The sequence below is a fragment of the Poecile atricapillus genome, chromosome 17 (assembly GCF_030490865.1).
Source record: "Poecile atricapillus isolate bPoeAtr1 chromosome 17, bPoeAtr1.hap1, whole genome shotgun sequence".
In the NCBI taxonomy this organism is placed as follows: domain Eukaryota; kingdom Metazoa; phylum Chordata; class Aves; order Passeriformes; family Paridae; genus Poecile; species Poecile atricapillus.
The window spans coordinates 3,057,220-3,075,039 of NC_081265.1; the positions used below are offsets into that span (position 1 = coordinate 3,057,220).

Genomic DNA, 17,820 nt, shown 5'->3' on the forward strand with positions numbered 1-17,820 from the left:
GCTGCAGAGTAGCCTCATTTGTTTTGCCTGACAGGAAATATGTAAAAAAATAAAAATAATAGCACAAGACCATGCTCTGTCACACTTAAAGTAGCCGTGGGAGTTGAACGGAATGAGACTTGATAAATTAATGATGCTGAGTGCTGAAGGCAAATGGGGAAGTGATGAATGGAAGGAGAGAGGTGCCAGTCTCTGATCCTGTGATTGATGAGCCAGGCACAAAGGTAATGGCAGAAACTGTGGGCAAGGCGAGCAGGCAGTGAATGAATTTAAAGAAAATTGGTGAATTTGGGACTAAAAGTTACAGTGGTTCATAGAGACACATTTGTTTCAACCACTTCTAAAACCATGTTTAGTTTAGGGGAGGTAATATGACTTTCTAAATACTTAACATTATCATTACTTTTTTTTAATGTTGTAACCATGTTTCATTTTACTACAGATTTAATTTGACTTTTCTAACTGATATTTATAATGAAACTACATTTTTGTTTCAGTTTGAACTGATCTTATTTCTGGGTTACAATTAATTTTTTTCTTAAAGAATGCATTTTTATAGATTTCTGTGCCAAATGGAGTCGATCACAATCAGCTGTGGGATTTCTTGTGGTTTGGACTTTTGTCACCTTGCTCACAGTAACCCAGGGCAGGTTGTTTAATATTAAGTCAAAGCCTGTTGCAGAGCTGGGGGAGAAACTTAAGGCACAACAATAATAATTGGCACAGGTGCAGAAAAAATCTGTCTGGCCTGGGAATTGGGTTGGATTTGGCTTTGATTACATGTCAGAGTAAGTCCATGTCAAGGTGGGGCAGACTCTTGCCTCGTCCCAAATGCACCCTGAGATGGGGATTGCTGCTGCTCTGGATGCAGCAGAAATGCTGAATTACTGGGGGGGTTGTGATGTTTCTGGTACCAGATAAATTCATTTCCTTGTGATGAAGGGCTGTTAGAAATTCTCAGATTGGAGTCAGAGATCTCCAGAGCATGGCCTTTCCTTCCTCAGCGACTCATTTGCAGAAAATGGTTGAGCAGCTCGTTCTCAGCAGCTCCAGCCCTGCAGTGCAGCCAGAATAATCCTCATTTGTGGGGCACAATCCCTGCTTGTAGAATGGATGATTTCTGCCTCGTGGCTGAACTGAGGTTTGCCCTTCCATAGCTCACGTCCCACATTATTTGTCTGGAATTAATCCCAAGGGTGGGAGGTGCAAAGTCAGCGACCACTTTTGGCTTCAAAAATCCGTCACATTCCAAAGGCACCTGCAAAGGCAGAGCCTGCTCCAGCAGAGAAGTGCTTTGTCATTGTCCCTGCCACCGTTTCAAGGCATTAAAGCTGGCTATAAATCTCCAAAAAAGGGCAGTGGAGAGAGCTCTAATAAAAATCTAAGCTGCCTTAACACTCAGGTATGACTGTGAGCAAACAGGAACGTCCAAAATGTGGGAAAGAGGTTGAGATGTTGATTTTATCTGGATTTAAAAAGAAAAAAGGTATCTTTGTACTGGGTATTGTTTTGTTTGCACAGCCCCTCCATGAATTTGATGGAGATGCCCTAAATCTGAGTGGAAATGCAGCAGTCACATGAGGCTTAGCCCTACACCTTTGTGTGTTCTGTGCTCTCCACCTGCTGAAGTTCATGGATTTCCCCTGTCCTTTCTGGTCAAACACTTCATGTCCTGCATCAGAGGGACTACAGTACATTTTGTACCATGATTGCAGCTCTGTTGTGCAAAACCCCTGATCCCTGTGCAGCACAGGGAATAAAATGCAATAAAATACAATATCTGCTTGATGCAGCTCATCTTTGGTTTACTGAGACAGATGAAGCATTTCGTGCAAACTTAAAATCCATCAATTAATTAATTTTTATAAAAACCAAAGGCCCACTGAGGAACAATGAACAGATTTTTTTCCTGAGTATTAAATTCTCAATATAAGCTGTAACAGAAGGATTTATATTAGTATTAAGCTTTGTCATGCTAATTGCATTATGTTGCCATCTAATAACTTAGATTATACACATTGTAAAAGTATTATATGAAGCCATTGGTTGTCTCTGAAATGTGAAAGTTCATCTGGAGGGCACACATTATTGTTTCCTTGGGTTTGCCTCATGGAATGGTGAGGACACATTTTCTTTGATGAAGTGAATTTTCTTAAGGACCCCTGAAGTTGTAATTTCTGACTGCTCCTTCATTAATATCTGCTTTGCATTTAGGTTTTTCTATCTTGTGCACAGAGAGCAGTCAATCATGGAAGCATTTTTCTCCCAGGGTTTTATATTTAGTTTAATCTCCAACTAAAAAAACACCTCCAGCTGCTTCTTGATCGGCTGTGGATGTCCAGATTGTTGCCAAAGTGGCCACCACAGAAGGAAGGACGGACACCTGGATGCCACCAGTGATGTCCATGTGGTCCTACAGGCCCAGCACCTGAGCAGTGTTGCCAAAACTGGGTTTCAAAGGTGTTTTCTTTGCTCCTCATGTCAGTTTTCTACGTGTTTATCATAGCAGATTTTTCTTTCAGCAGGATTATTATTATGCAATTCCGCTTGTACCTGGGATTAATTTTAATAATTGTTTTTGATGCAGCCTTACAAAGGCTTAGCTGGCAGTGCTAGAATAAGCCTCTGTTAATCTGTAGATTGGTATTATAGAGGAAAAACGGTTTCTTTTCTTCTTCTTTTAAAGAATGACATTACTTGCAGATGAGGAATAATGCCCTTACTCTGCTGCCATCCGTGCAAGCAATTTTCCTGGGTGCATGCTGTAATCCTGATAAACATTGCCCTGGAATACCTTTTATGAATAGAACATAAGATCTTTCCAATTTTTTATTTCCTCTGTGGCAATATCAGCCTGCAGAGCGCCCAGCTAAAGGCTGAATGTGAGTGATAAATGATGCAACCAGCAGACAAGTGTCCAACCTCGTGTTGGCAAATTAATTACAGTTGTAATTACCGTTGTCATTGCAGGGACTCCCAATACGTGTTTGCTGACTGAATTTTGTGAAATGAGGATAGAGCCAAAATAACACAATTTTCCCCCTTTTTTGCAAAGAGAACGAAAAAAGCTATTTATTTATTAAATTAAAGCTTTTTATGTATTATCTTTATTTTTTTTTTCTGTTGCTCTTGCATATGCGTTTTCTGGATAAAACAGACCTGGCAGCACTCAAGAGGGTGAACTTTAGCAATGATGGATGACAGGCACAGCAGCTTTTAGGACACCATAAATTTGCACTGGCTGGGAGCTCTCAGGCCAAGGAGGAGGAGGAGGAAAGAGGAATGTGTGCTGAAGAGTCTTACTTGACCTGTAAAATGAAGAACTGTTACAGTCGGTGTCACAGTCGAGGATTCTTGGAGAGTTTGGCCGTGGTTTTTAGTTTCTGTTCACAATAACGAGGAGAGCAAGGTATTTATAGAGGTTCATGGTGCTCTGGTGTAAGTGAACACTGCAGTGTTTTCTGCAGTGAGATCTTCATCATCAGGGGCTCCTCTGAGGGATCTTCTTACCCACAAAGTGATTTCTGAGAAATAAAAAGTAGGAATCCTTTCCCTTCCCTTTCTTGGGAGCACTGTGCCAGCAAAACGCTTCTGTGCAGGCTTTCTTCCAAACTCAGAGCCTTCAGTGTAATCTGGGAAGCTCCTTTAGCATCAACAGCCTTGAGAAAAACACCCTCATTAAAGAAGGAGAAGGAAAAATGCTTATTACTAAAATTTGTGTCCATGGATTGGTTTTGGGATGGGCAGACTTGAAATAGCTGGGGAAGGAAGTTGCCATGTTACTAAATGGTTTGGGGAAGGCTTTCTGTATTTCCTTTTTTCTTCCCCCCTTTGAAGAGGGCAGAGTTAATTTCCAGACATTAAATATTTATAGATTTCATTATAATTCATTGCTAAATGCTGTGAGGACTTTTCCTGATGCTGTGAAGCAGTTCAGATTCATCCAGCCTTCGGAGCAACGCAGCGATGGCAGCCCTGAGGAAATCCTTCCAGGGCTCCCTGCACTCCTCTGATGTGATTAAACAGTCCTTATTGTGTTCAGATTTTTGATTAGAAAACCTGAAAAGGGTCAAATTTGACTCAAGGGACAGATTTGTGTCAGTTCTTGTTTTTAATCTGAGTGTGCCCTCAACTGTGGTCCCAGTGAAACACTTTCCTCCCTGAGGGTGGCATTGAATTTTGGCTTTAAAACACAGAGCTGCCAAATACTGGCAGATCAGGAGCCTGTGCTAAAAGCCCATCCTTCTTTCAGGGCTTTTACTGGGCACTGTTAACTTTTTTTTCCCAGTTCCAATATTGTTTGGTGAATTTTTAATTGGCTGATAAATAGCAACTGCTACATTGGCATGGAAAAATGTTATGGGCCAGACAGCTTGGCTGGGATCTCTGCCATTGTAAGGTCAGGATCTGAGTGCTAAAGCATGTCAGAGCATCTTGCACATTCACTCTCAGCTGCCTATTTATGTTTTATACAGAGGAGTAGGATTAGTGACTTTTTATAAAGAGAAATACTGACTTCCCTATAGAAAAGATCCCAACTGTTCTATAAATACCACCGAGTCTGATGTCTATATTTCTTGGTCTGCAAAATTTAATGTGCTTGAGTTACTTTTCTGAAGAAGGGTTATTTAGACATATGGAAAAACATCTGTTCCATGCAGAAATAAATAGTGTTTGAGTGGTTATACAATGTAAAAGACCATCCAAGGACTCTGTGCCTGAGCATCTCCCATGGTGTGATCATGGCTATGATTTATTGAGAGCAGCGTTTTTCACACTGAGCTGTAGATTTGGAGATAAACATATTTGAATCAAATCCTTCAATCATTGATGGGATTTGTAGGTAGAGATCACTCATGGAATTTTTGTCTCTGGAGGACAAAATTCTGCCTGGTTTATAGGTGGTAACGTTCATAGCCCTGAAAACACAGAGCTGAGATGCAGAACAGAACAGAGACATGGGGGTTTAAATTATGCATATTTTACCCTCCCTCCTGCCTTTATTTTGGTGCTTAACCAATGTATAAAATATCAGGCAAAAAATGAATTATTCAGTGAGTAACTTTGAAGGCAATTTGCTCGGGTGTTTCAGATTCATGTCTGTCTAATAAAGTTTGTCAAATGGAAAGCAGCAGGCCACCCCACAGGTTCTTCTGTGAGGGAGCTGTTGAGTTGTGAAATTCTGACTGATTCTGAACCAAAAATTTCTCAGACTTTTCAGCAAGCACCGTTTCTGCCTTCTTTTCTTTTTTCCCCTCAGTTCAGCATGGTTTTGCCATTGTACCAGAATAAACAGATGGGTCATTTTGTAAAGGGCAGGAAAATTTTAAAATGTATTTATTAGCTTGTGTGTGATTGACAGGGATGTGATACCTGCTGTGAAACATCAGTGCAGGATTCCAGTGGAGTCTGTCCAGAGAAATAGCAATGCATGTGCCAGTTCTTAACTTGAAATGAAGGTAAAGGAGAAATGCAGAGCTCTGGGGAGTGTCTCACGGGATGTTCCCTGATTCTGTGTAATTCCCTGGGACAGACCAACTTCTCCTTGGATTTCCTTCTCACTGTGCAGGGAACACCCTCCTGCAGCACTCAGTTTCCACAAACAAATCTGTGCAGCAGTTAGTGGGGTTAGCTTCAGCTTTTGGACCATGTGCTGGTGTATATATGGATGCTGCATGTTCCTGTTTGGTAGCAATGCACCCAGACATAAAAATGTCTTTTCTTGGAAATCTGCTGGAGTGTGCAGCTGCTGCTGTGGGAGGTGGGAAGAAGAGAAGGAGCGATGTAAATAGGTGGGTAAGGGTTTAGTGAGAACAAGTAAGGTGTGCCTCTATAAATTGGTGGGTTCTTCACCATTTTAGAGGGGAAAACGGAGGAGGAGTGGGAAATGTAAACCAGTTATTATTCAGGGCCTTGCATATTGAATCAGCTCAGCGAGCTGCATTCCTTACCCGCGCTCACAGCGCCGCTCCCACTGTGCTCTGGGATGTTTTTTGGCAATTCAGCTCTGGATTCTGGGCTTGAATTTATCACTTAACAATTGTAAAAAACTTCATTCGAACCACCTGAGAGAGGAGTAGCCAAGGGCAGCTTTGGCTTTACAAACAAAAGCTGGAGTTTCGTTTGGTTTTGCCATTGGCTGCGGTCAGGAAGTTCAGGGTCACCAAGACTCTGAAGCTTTAATTTACCAACAGTGAACTTCATTTAGGGCTCTAATTGCTTCCTAAAGGGTGGCTGGAGCCAATCCCATTTCCCCCTGAATTCTTGGATCAACGTTCATGCAATTCCCTGTAGGAGCAGCGTTCCAGCTCCAGCACATGTTGAATTGTTTCAACTGATTCCTCTGCCCTCAGGGTCACCATTTTTGAAGGGAAATGGGGCATTTTAGATGATATTGGTTTTCAGCCTTTACCTCCTTTCCTTTTCTGTTTAAGGGAATGATATGAGCTCTGGCTGAGGATAATGAGGAAAAAGTTGTATCATCTCTATCATGAGCAAGTTGGCCAATAATGAAATATTTAAGAACTGATGGGAAGGTCTTGTACTCAAACATACTGAAATATTTAAGAAGGGATGAGAAATTATTGTACAGAAGTATATTAATATAGAATAATTTTCATGCAACCTGATGTTACACAGTTAAGTCCTTTATCACTGCACCCAATCCCATTGCAGATGCATTGAAAAGCATAGCAACTCCACTGTAATTTGGAATATTGGACAATTCACCATATTGTACCTATGGAGAAACAGCAATACTCCTCTATACAGCAGGAATTTACTAAAATTACTTCCTGCTTCTGATCAGTTTAACCTGTATTTTGTAATATATATTCAAAGAGTAAACGGTGCTCTGTGTTGAAAAGGGTATCTGTATTCGACAAATTAATTAACAAATTACAAAATTATAAAGCTAATAAATGAGGGGGTTTAATCAAGACATATACAGACTGTCTTTGGCTTTCTAGTACTCCTTCTGAATCCAGATCCCTGGATTTCATCTTTATTGAAATGATTTGTACATAGTAACACGAGAGTGAGTTGTATCCGAAACAAACTCTCCATTTCTCCTAGTTGTGAATCATTTTCTAACAGGATCTTTCATTTGTGCACTTTCTGTAATTATACTGCAGTTTCTTCATTAAAAAAGAATGAAGAAAAAACCCAAAACCCAGTAAACACCGAGTCCCTTCCGGATTTATGTATCTTTCTAGTAATTAGGAAATTACAAATCCCTGGGAGCACAGTCATGCAGATCTTCTTTCCCTCTTTGCCAACTCAATCAGTTCTATTCTATACAAGAAGAACATAAACAAAAGGCAGCAATCAAAATCAGTTGATTCAATGACCACCTGTTTCTTCTAATTAAAAATAATAATTTACTGTGAATTCCAGGAGGGGACTGAAAAATCTGCCTTTGAATCATTTTGCACTGTGTTCACGTTATGTTCTTCTATACAATTACAGAGAAGAGACAGCTGATTGAAAAATTTTAATTTTCTTTAAAGAGAGGGTTTTTTTCTGTTTGTGTACTTTCTTAATTCTCTTTAGAGTAGTAAAGAGTGAAAGTAGTCTTAGTAACAACGGGAAAAGAGATTTTTGTTGTTGTTTTTGGCTGGAGTGTCATTTAGAGTAATAAAAGACTTTTACAGCACTGAAGACTCATCCTTCCTTTCTGAATGTCATCCCAAGCCTCAATCCCAGGGAAGAATAGGCTGGATTTTGAACTTGCTGTCCTGCAGCTGCTTTCAGGTGCTGGTGCAGGTCTGGCAGAGGCACAGCAGGGTTTGCAAAGGTTAAACCACCTGTATTTTTGCTATTTTTGCTATTTTTTCTTTTTCTCTGTTTCCCTACCCCACCAGTACCTTACAGTGTTACTGTAGAGTTGAATACAACTCTATTTATGCTCTGAACACCTCCCAGTATGTTCAGGTTTCCCATCCTGCAGGTGTCAGAGGATTGAATGAATGAATTCTTTCTCCGTTATTCCTTTGAGTCACTCCAAACCTCGCATTCTGCCTGGAGGTAGATTCCTGGAAAGAGCCTGGGTGTAATTTCTCACCAAGTAGGAAAGCACACTCATGCCATCCCTGTCCTCCTCCACTGCAGGAAGAAGCTCTTGGTGTGCCAGCCTGGGGATTTATTTGGGTGCTTGGCAGGTGGATTTGGAGCTCTGAAGTGTCTTGAAGCTGGGGAGGATTAACCCCATGAACCAAACCCTGCTCATTTTTCCCACTTAGAGCCCAGTTTGGGCTCAGGAATCTCAGAGATCCCAACCAGCCTCAGCCCTTCTGGGATATTTTTGATTTTGAGGCAGTACAAGTCTGATTTCAAAGTCTGATCTTTTGTTGCACTTCTCTGAATGCAATAAAACTTCTCTGCGCTGCAGCTCTGAGAGGGAAAATATCAAATGAGCTTTAAGCACTTGTACATTTTATATTAAAAATTTGTATTATCTTAATCATTCCCAAGAGTCTCACATTCTCTTTGCTCCCAGTCTCACTCAGCCAGGGAAGAGCAAAGCTGGTGACCAGTTAAACCAGGACTTTTTCCTCTTCCTTGCTCCTGAGCTCTGATGACAGAAGCCATATTTTAAGCTCTGGAAGTTATTTCCAGTAGAAGCATCTGGCTCCTTGGCTCTTGCAGCTTCAAAGCTGAAGCTGTTTTCTTAAATTAAGAGGCAGAGCAAATCACCAATGGATATTTTTGTTTGCTCAGTGCAAAAATAAATAACAAACAGAAGAAGGTGTCTCAGGTGTGGTATCTGAGCAGGATCCTGGATGCTGTAGTCACTGCTGGGAAGGTGTTTAGAAAAGCTGGAGACCTTCAGAACTGAGAGGGAAATTCGCCTGAGGACAGCGTGGGCTGAATGTAGGATTTGGCTCTGTACAGAGAAAACCACGCTCAAATATATTCTCAAATATGTTTTATTAACTTGGTATTCGCTGGGGGAAGTTAAAGCTGTTTTAAGGGAAGTATGTGCAGTACAAATTGCAGTGGTTTCATCGATCTGCTGCAGCAGATCCATACTTGTGAGGATTTGGAGGGGGGACATAGAAAGATGTCGGATTCAGTGGTGCTGCCACAGCAGGGAATGGTTAAAAGATGTGTATTAAAGTGAGGAAAACACCTGCCAGTACTTCTGGGCTTTTCTGTTGGTAAATAGGAACAGTGACCTCCTATCTCTTGTAACAATTTGTAAGTTGTTTTGCATACGTAGAATATATTGTCACCCCTGTTTTCAGCAGAAACACAAACACCAAAATTTGTGCTACTGACATTCAGGAATTACTTTTATCTTTTGTCTAAGTGAAGTAGTTTGAAAATTTTAAGCTTTTTTTTTTTTTATTTTTTCCTGTGCACCTTTTAAATCAGTAACTACAAATATATGGAAGTTTGACTGGGGATGAAGAATAATCTTCTGGTTCTGTTATGGAAATACAAAATGGAAAATTTGGTACATTTGCATTTCTTTACACAAAATTGTTCTTTATTGTAGTAGGCCCTGATGCAAGCTGAGGACCTCAGCTCATCTGCAGAAACTCCGTTAAGGTGTTTTTGTAATGGAAAATATAATTCTCTGTTTCTCCAAAAATGTTTTTACACTTGCACTTTTGTATTTCCTGCTTTTTAATGATCACAAAAATAGCAATTCTGTTACGGGGAAAAATCCTTTCACCAACCATAGGCAATTTTTAATAAGTTAAACTTATCTCCTGCCTAACACCTTGTTAGCATTCATGTGTAGTCATTAATGACTGAAAATGGTCCTTTTTCCTCACACCTTGATCACCAGCCCAGGCTCTGGCACGGACAGGTCACAGAGTCACAGAATGGTTGGGGTTGGAAGGGACCTTAAAGCTCATCCAGTGGCACCCCTGCCATGGCAGGGACACCTTCCCCTGTCCCAGCTGCTCCCAGCCCTGTCCAGCCTGGCCTTGGGCACTGCCAGGGATCCAGGGGCAGCCCCAGCTGCTCTGGGAATGTGTGCCAGGGCCTCAACACCCTCCCAGGGAACAATTCCTGCCCAGAATCCCATCCATCCCTGCCCTCTGGCACTGGAAGCCATTCCCTGTGTCCTGTCCCTTCAAGCCCTTGTCCCCAGTCCCTCTCCTGCTCTCCTGGGTTCCTTTTGTGTTCTGGAAGGGGCTCTGAGGTGTCTCCAGAGCCTCTTCTTCTCCAGGTGAACACTCCCAGCTCTCCCAGCCTGGCTCCAGAGGGGCTCCAGCCCTTGGAGCATCTCCATGGCCTCCTCTGGGCTCTGTGCAGCAGCTGCAGGTCCTGGCTGTGCTGGGCCCAGGGCTGGGGCAGCTCTGCCCTTCAGATCGGTGTTTGAAGGAACAGCTCTGGCTCAGGGGTCTCAGCTGAGGGGCAGAGGGCCAGAACCTCCCTCCCGTGCTGCCCACGCCGGGCTCAGCACAGCAGGGCAGGGATCCTGGGCCCTGCTGCCTCCCATGGCAAGGCCTCACAAACAATAATGGGATGGAAAACCTGCACTGGTGCACAGAGTGGGGTCTGTGTGTTTTAAAATCAAAGGCAATGTGGTGATCTAATGCCTGCAAAATTATAGCAGGTTCAGTGTTGCTATCGGGGGGAATAAAATTCCGATCAAAAGGGAGCTTTTAGAAAGAATTCCGAGCTGTAATTCTCATAAGCTGTTTTGTGTTGTGTTGAGGCACAGTTTGACATGTGCTGCTGGTTAACCATGCGCTTGCAATTATTGCACACCCCCGCCTAAGAGCCACAGAAATTATGGAATGATTTCTCACAGGGGGGTGCTTTCCATTGCTGTTCAATAAAGGAAATGGCTTCATTTGTGCTAAACAAAGGAAGAAGGCAGGGATGGTGGCAGGGGGGCAGGATGTAGCTCAGTGGTGGTTGATAGATGGAAAAATGTGTGGGGTTTGGGGAGATGCCTCCGTGTTCTTCTGGTTCCCTCTGCTGGAGTGTGGCAGGATTCCTGGCTGAACCCCTCTGAGCACATCCAGAGATGTCTGGGAAAGTACTTTCTGCAAAGTCATTATTTATTTTGTTTCTGCTCCACTTTCAGGTTTTTTTCAGTAGTTCCACCTGGTGCTGGTGTGTAAAACCCTCTCCTGGTGGATCCCTCCCTCTGTGGCTGCTCCCCTCTGCAATCACATCTGCTACATCTTAGCAGAATAAATAATATTCTGATTTTTGCAGAGCTGTGTGGGGTGTAGATGTTTGGTTCATCTTTATAGGGATGCTACCCCATGTGTATCATTGCAGGTGCTGAAACCTCAGTCTATTAGAAAGAATGCAAATGCAGCGCTAAAATTTTGCCAATTCAAAGGTTTTTCAAAGAAAAATATCTAAATGTCCGTGATCTCAATTGCCCATAAGTTTTTATCCCATTTAATTACACTGTATTGCATTTAGTTGTACTTACAAAAATGGAGGACTGTCTTAACATAGCAGAGAATTCACGTTTTAGCACAGAAATAACACGAATTTCAATAGAGCACATCATCCATCACTGCTGAACAAGTGCTTCCCCATTGCTTTCCCGTTGCCACTTTCCCCCCTCATAACTTTGATGGATTTTGGAAACAGGAGCAGGTTTTCCCTTTAGAGTTTCACAATTAATCTATGCCAAGTTTAATGCAAAGTTCAATTCTCTTGCAAATAGCAGCCATTATTTGGCAGTTCATCTGTCAGATCCTGGCTTGGCTCCCTGTGTTTACTACAAAATGGGGCTGCCAGCTCTGCTTTGGGAGTTACTGAAAGTTTACATTGATGAAAAGGGGATATTTGAAGAAAATTTACAGGAGCTTTCCTTTGGCTCCATAATTTAGCCAAAAAAAATTCTAAAGACAACGTGATCTCCTCTATGATGCACATAAGTTCATTAATGCATATTTAACACTGGCAAGTATGAACCCTTATTAACAACTGATAAAATAATTGCTGTTAATATAAATAATTACAGCTTGCAATGTATAAAGGTGTAGATTCAAGGGTAGTTCTAAGTGCATGAGAAATCCTTGCAAATATAGGAACAAGATGAAAAATTTTATCATCTGTGATGGGTGGATAGTGATCTCTTGGCTTTCTCTAGATGGTCTTGGACTTGCTTCCTAAATAACAATATGTTCTACACTTCAATTTCCCAAAAGAAACCCCAAAAAAGCATGAGAATTAAGCAGAAAATAGGATAAAACACTGATTAAGAGTGTACTCTCTTACTTGGCAGACTTTAGATATTTTTTAGGACATTCTATTAAAGGGATCTTAAAAGAGAGATTTCCTACAAAGTGTCCAGTTCAGGAGCAGTTTTGGTATTATTTTCCATTGTCCTCTTCTTGTTATGAATGACTGTGTGTGTGCATATACAACGACAGCTAAAATAGGACATATTTGCTTCTTACAAAATCTAATTCAAATCCAATTGTTGATTTGAAAGGCCCCACAGTAAGAATTTTCACACAAGGATAGAAAACTAAGGTTCAGTATAGAAAGCAAACACTGATTCAAATTATATACATTGACTCCTACAAGGCCAGCTCCAAAGTTTGATCCAACATGATTTATTTATTTATTCATGTGGCTGTTTTTTTGTTGTTTTCTAAGAATGCTTTTCCTGGGATTTTGTAGCCACACAGAGCTTTGTAGTCAGGCATGAGCCCTCACTTGTGTTGGTTTTCAGTGAGTGCAGAACAGTTGTCCTTACATGTCACAACATTTTTAAACTACACACACCCCTGCTTAACTTAATTATATGCACATTCCATTGTTTGGAATGAAATTATTTGGCAGTGTTCCATAATTTCAGTATAATATGCAGGTTCAATGTATTTTGTAGACATTGACTATAATAATTTCCCATAGTTTGGAATGAAATTATTTGGCAGTGTTCCATAATTTCAGTCTAATTCACGGGTTCAGTGTATTTAATCGACAGAGACTGTAATCATTTCCTTCCCCTCTACACCATTACTTTATACACATAAATACCACTTATGCCAGATGTCAAACACAACTTTAAAACTCTGTTTATTCAGTGTCATTCTTAGGAGCTGTGGCTTTTGTCCTTCTCAGCCACAGAGGTCTCACCAGAGCCACATTTTAGTGTAGATATTTATAAGGCAATAAGTCCCCTTCTGCCACCTAAACAAAACAATTTAGGGAAGAATTGGCTTCCCAACCATGGTTGAAATTGTTTGGAAGGCACATAGACACTGAGCCACCAGAGAACCCTTCTGCACAGCCACGTTCCCATGACCCTGAGCCACCAGCCCCGTTGCTGTGCCTTTAATAAATAATGAAACAGATGTTCTCTGGAGCCCTGGCTGTCACTCCATTTAGGTTCACTGTGTTTACAAAATAAATACAGTTGGTAGCAGTTTGCATTTCATGTCTCAGGCTGTACAACGAGCAGAATTACTGAAATAGTTTCAATTTGAATTTGTAAGGTGAAGTCTTTACTTGTTATCCTGGGTGCTCTATGATTTCTTTCCGTACAGTGAAAAGTAGTGGTTATATATTCACTGCAAAACTTAGAATCAAAATGAATTCACATGAAGAATGCTACCAACACTAAAAACCTTCACAAAGGTTAATATGGCAAAACAGTAAAATTTGAAGGCAAAGGTTTGCCTTCTCATCATCATATTTTTTGTGAGAATTACTATTCAAAGCTCCCAAATTTCTTCAGAAATTTTTTCATTTTAAGGGAAGAGTCAGCAGGTTTTCCATTTTGAGTAACATGCTGGGCTTTCCTTTTGATTTTTTGGAAAGCTTTGATTGGCAGGTAAATTTTTTAAACCAGTACATTTATAAGACAATTTAAGAGTTCTTACCCAATATAAAGGTATAATACAAAATGTAGACAGAAGGGAAACATTTTAATGTCTCGTTTTGCAGTTGTATTTTCATTGAGGGTGTTTTAAACCTGGCATTTCTCAATTTCCATGGTCTTTCTGAAAAGAGTGTTAACAAGGATGGATTTCAAACCCCAGCGTGGTTTTTAATGAAGAGTTACTTCTCTCCCCAGTTTCTGCCCTAGGCTGTGCAGGGATGAAATGCAGGGAGGGGCCATAAAGGATTTGAGGATAAAGGTGTGCACAGGACAGGGCCATCGCCGTGTTTGTTTTAGAATTGCACATCTGGAGCTCTGGAGTGAGCCTGACATGGGTGAACATATGGAAGATGGGGTTTCTTCCTCTGAAATAAATGTTCCTGGTTTTCCAGAGGGGAACCTTTCTCTGACAGAAACACAAGATGTCTTTGGATGTGTCAAATGTTTAAGTGATTTGGGTGTATTCCCTTTCACTGGATCTAAATTAGGAAACATTTCCAAGCCGCTGGCAGCCTTAAAATGTCCTCACCCTTAAGTTTCTCTACTCAAAAATCAGATGGGAACAGCAGTCTTTGTAAAATATTTACCATGTGCCAAGATAGAATTCATTCCCTTTCATTTACAACAATAGAGATTATAAAGTTGCAGCATTTCAAGATGATCCCATCTGTAAAATCCTGATTTTACAGTCATTGGACCGTATTTCAGATTAGCCCATGAAGAGTTTCTTCCCAGTTCTGCTGTATTTTGTGTCACATTTCAGAGCAGTGACAATAACACTCTGTAATCAGTCTGTGAGTCTTCAGCCACAGAACATTGCTGTTCAACTTTATGTAGGTGAGCAGTCAGTAAATGAATTTTAGTGTTCATAAATCATGGGAACAGGCCTGAGCAGACACATTTTTTCTTACAGCACCATAAAAAGGAGAATTAGGAACTGAGGGCAATGTGCCTGTGCCAGCACAGGTACCGCTGCAAGGCTGTGAACAAGCTGCACACTGAAATGTATTGTGCTGCAGGAAAATTTGCAGAGCTGGAAAGCTTTTGGTATTTGAACTAATAAATTAAAGGTGTGTCAACTTATCTTTTATGACTTAACCTCTGTGTCTGTTTTTCCCTGCAGGATCCCAGAAGCAAGCACAAGTTCAAGATCCACACCTACGGGAGCCCCACCTTTTGTGACCATTGTGGGTCGCTGCTCTACGGGCTCCTGCACCAGGGCATGAAATGTGACAGTGAGTGAAGTTTTCCTTCTGCTGCCAAAGGGCTGTTCTAGAAAGGAAGTGGAAGCCCTGGATAACAGCTTCTTACTTCGTTTCTCTGGAAAATACCATTTCAAATGTCAGCTATTTATAGTCCTGGTATATTTCAAGTGGATATTTCAGTACTGTAATAACTTACTAATGAAAATCACCTCTTCTGCTGAGAACACGGTGTATTCAGCTTGATGTGGCTGAAGAGCTTTTGTCATGGCAATTTTGAGAAAGCCTCTTTTTGGACTGTCTGGGTGAATACACTCTCAAAGACTGGGATTTCAGTTCAGTTTGTAGTCAAGGTCTAGTATTTTCCTTGTGTTTAATTTGTCGTGCAAGAGTCCCACTAGCAAAACCTAATAATCAATTAAACCTGCCTCCCTTCATTGCTGCCATGAATGCTGTGTTTTCTTAGTCAGGTTCCCAGCAAGTCTTTATTCCATTTTCACTTTTTTTTTTTTCCTTTGCACTTCATTAATGATGTGTTTAGCTTTCTGAAGTAGATTATTTTATTTTCTGATGTATTAACCCTCTACAGAAAGTATTGCAAGATGGAAACCAGCTGCGATGTTTGGTTGAAAACCAGGCGGCTGTAATCTGAAAGTCTTGCCAATAATTAAACATTTAATTTTCACTTTTAATTAATTTTCACACAATTTTTAGCTTCTCATGGGCATCTAAACCATTTTTATATCCACAGCCTGTGATATGAACGTTCACAAGCAATGTGTGATAAACGTCCCGAGCCTCTGTGGCATGGACCACACAGAGAAGAGAGGAAGGATTTATCTGAAAGCTGAAGTCACTGGTGACAAACTGGAAGTTACAGGTAAACAGCTCATTTTGGAGTGTTTCAGGTTTTATACACACTGATTTTGTGTACTTTGGTCAGATCTTTGTGCATTAAAGCTGCTGATGGAGAAGTTCCTTCCAGAAGTGGGAGGATTTCATGCAACATGGCTTTGTATCAAGAAACTCTATGAAACTGTGTTCATAAAAATAAGCAGAAAAAAGGAAATCTGTAGTAACAGCTTTAAAAACTTGGAAATATTAGTTAGAAAATCACTGTATTGTCAGTTTTCCTTGTCAAAAACAGCCCAGCAGGATGAGTTGCTGTTCAGGAAGTTACCCATCATCTTCAGAGCATAAGAGATACACTAAACCTTCATCAGCTGAGGAGTTGCTTCCTGTAATTCAGGGTATTGAATAAACAAAAGCAACTGGGATTCAATCCCAAATACTACTCCCAGTGAGTTTTAGAATAAAAAAAAAAGATAGTTCTCACATTCTATAAGCTTTAGGTTATCTAAGCTTAAGTTAGATTAAGTTTAAGATGGGGAGGAGGCAGAGAAAGGAAGGAAGGAAGGAGAGGGTGGCAGTTCCATTCCTTGGAAGGGTTTCTCTGGGATTTGTGAATAATTTGGACTTGTGCACACCCACACCCCCACAGACCCAAGCCTGAAATTCTAGAAAATACTCCATGAAACCAGAACAGGGTACGGTGCTTTTACTGCTGCCTGTTTGGTGTTGCAAAATGGAATTGAATTCAGGGGCAAAGTCAGAGCAGGACAAAGTCAGAGGTTTCTTAGAACATCTTCTTTGCATAGAGAAAATCAGACCACCACTGAATTTTCACAGCTTCCAGACCCAGCAAAACTACCCTGCTGACATTATTCCTCCGTGGCTTTGCTCTCTCTAAATCCAAATACCTCCATATTCTCCTGTCAAACCCTGTAAAATGCACTGAAAAGGAGAAGTCTGCTAAAATTTAGTTAGAAAGGATCAGAATAGATCCCAAGTGATGCTTAATTGTGGCTTAACTTTTCAAAGAGCTTCCTGTCAACGTGGGAGGGGGAAATTTGTCCAAGGTACTGTCATTAACAGAAGGTGGTTTCACTTTGTAATGAGGCGTTTCAGAGATGGTGATGTGGCTTCTAAAAGTAATTGTACCATGAGAGGGAATTAATTTAAAAATCATCCGAGTGACAAAATTTAATATTTGCTTTATTCTGGGCCGCTTTGCAGCAAGGCTCTTAAATATGGCTTAAACTTTCTGCAGTAATACACATAATTTGACAAATAACATGTGCTTATTTCCTGATGATTCAGTTGGGTTTTAATCCTTTTAGGGACAAAAGTCACTGTGAAGCAGAGGCACTGTAAAGTGACTATACAAACAAGGATTCTTTTAGTTCACAGTTTTATTTGAAAGTGTCTTGTCTGAGAGGTGAACACTAAAATTGTAGCAGGTATTTTGTCGGTTTTCTCCATAGGCTCTTTCTGGTGTGAGTTTACTTGGCAAATGGCATTTCTATTGTGTTTATAAATAAAACATTTCCATCCCCCAATTAAGTAGGTTTCTGGACAACAAGAAGAATGTTTGCTATAACTTTGTTATGTATAAAACAATTCCAGTCCTGTTGTGGCTGGGGCTTGTCAGCACTTCCAAGCTTTCTTTAAAGAAAAATGTCAATTGTCCTGAAAGCAGGCTGCTTTTTTGTTTTACATAAAAAATACCATATGGACTAAGACAACATGACATTTCAGGTGCCTTTTGTGTATATTTAACTGAAAAGGAAATTAGCAATTGCCAGTTCATGGACATATTACGAAATGCAAAAATATTTTCCTAGAATGCCGTTGCTTCTAAAATATTTATTGACAAAACCTTTGCTAGAATCTGCAGTACTCAGAGCTCCCAGGCACAACATCACCACCTTTAGCTTTGAGAAAGGAGGTGAATTAAAT

General features: G+C 40.7%; 1 protein-coding gene across 2 annotated transcripts in view; it reads left to right on the top strand.

Annotated features, from left to right (window-relative positions):
• Nucleotides 1–17,820, top strand: part of PRKCA (protein kinase C alpha) — a 138,150-nt gene that overhangs the window by 76,263 nt on the left and 44,067 nt on the right. For both annotated transcript variants that reach the window (XM_058852261.1, XM_058852262.1), the window contains exons 4-5: nucleotides 14,943–15,054; nucleotides 15,773–15,901. In XM_058852261.1, coding sequence (XP_058708244.1) covers nucleotides 14,943–15,054; nucleotides 15,773–15,901 — 241 coding nt within the window. The remainder of the gene's footprint in view (nucleotides 1–14,942; nucleotides 15,055–15,772; nucleotides 15,902–17,820) is intronic.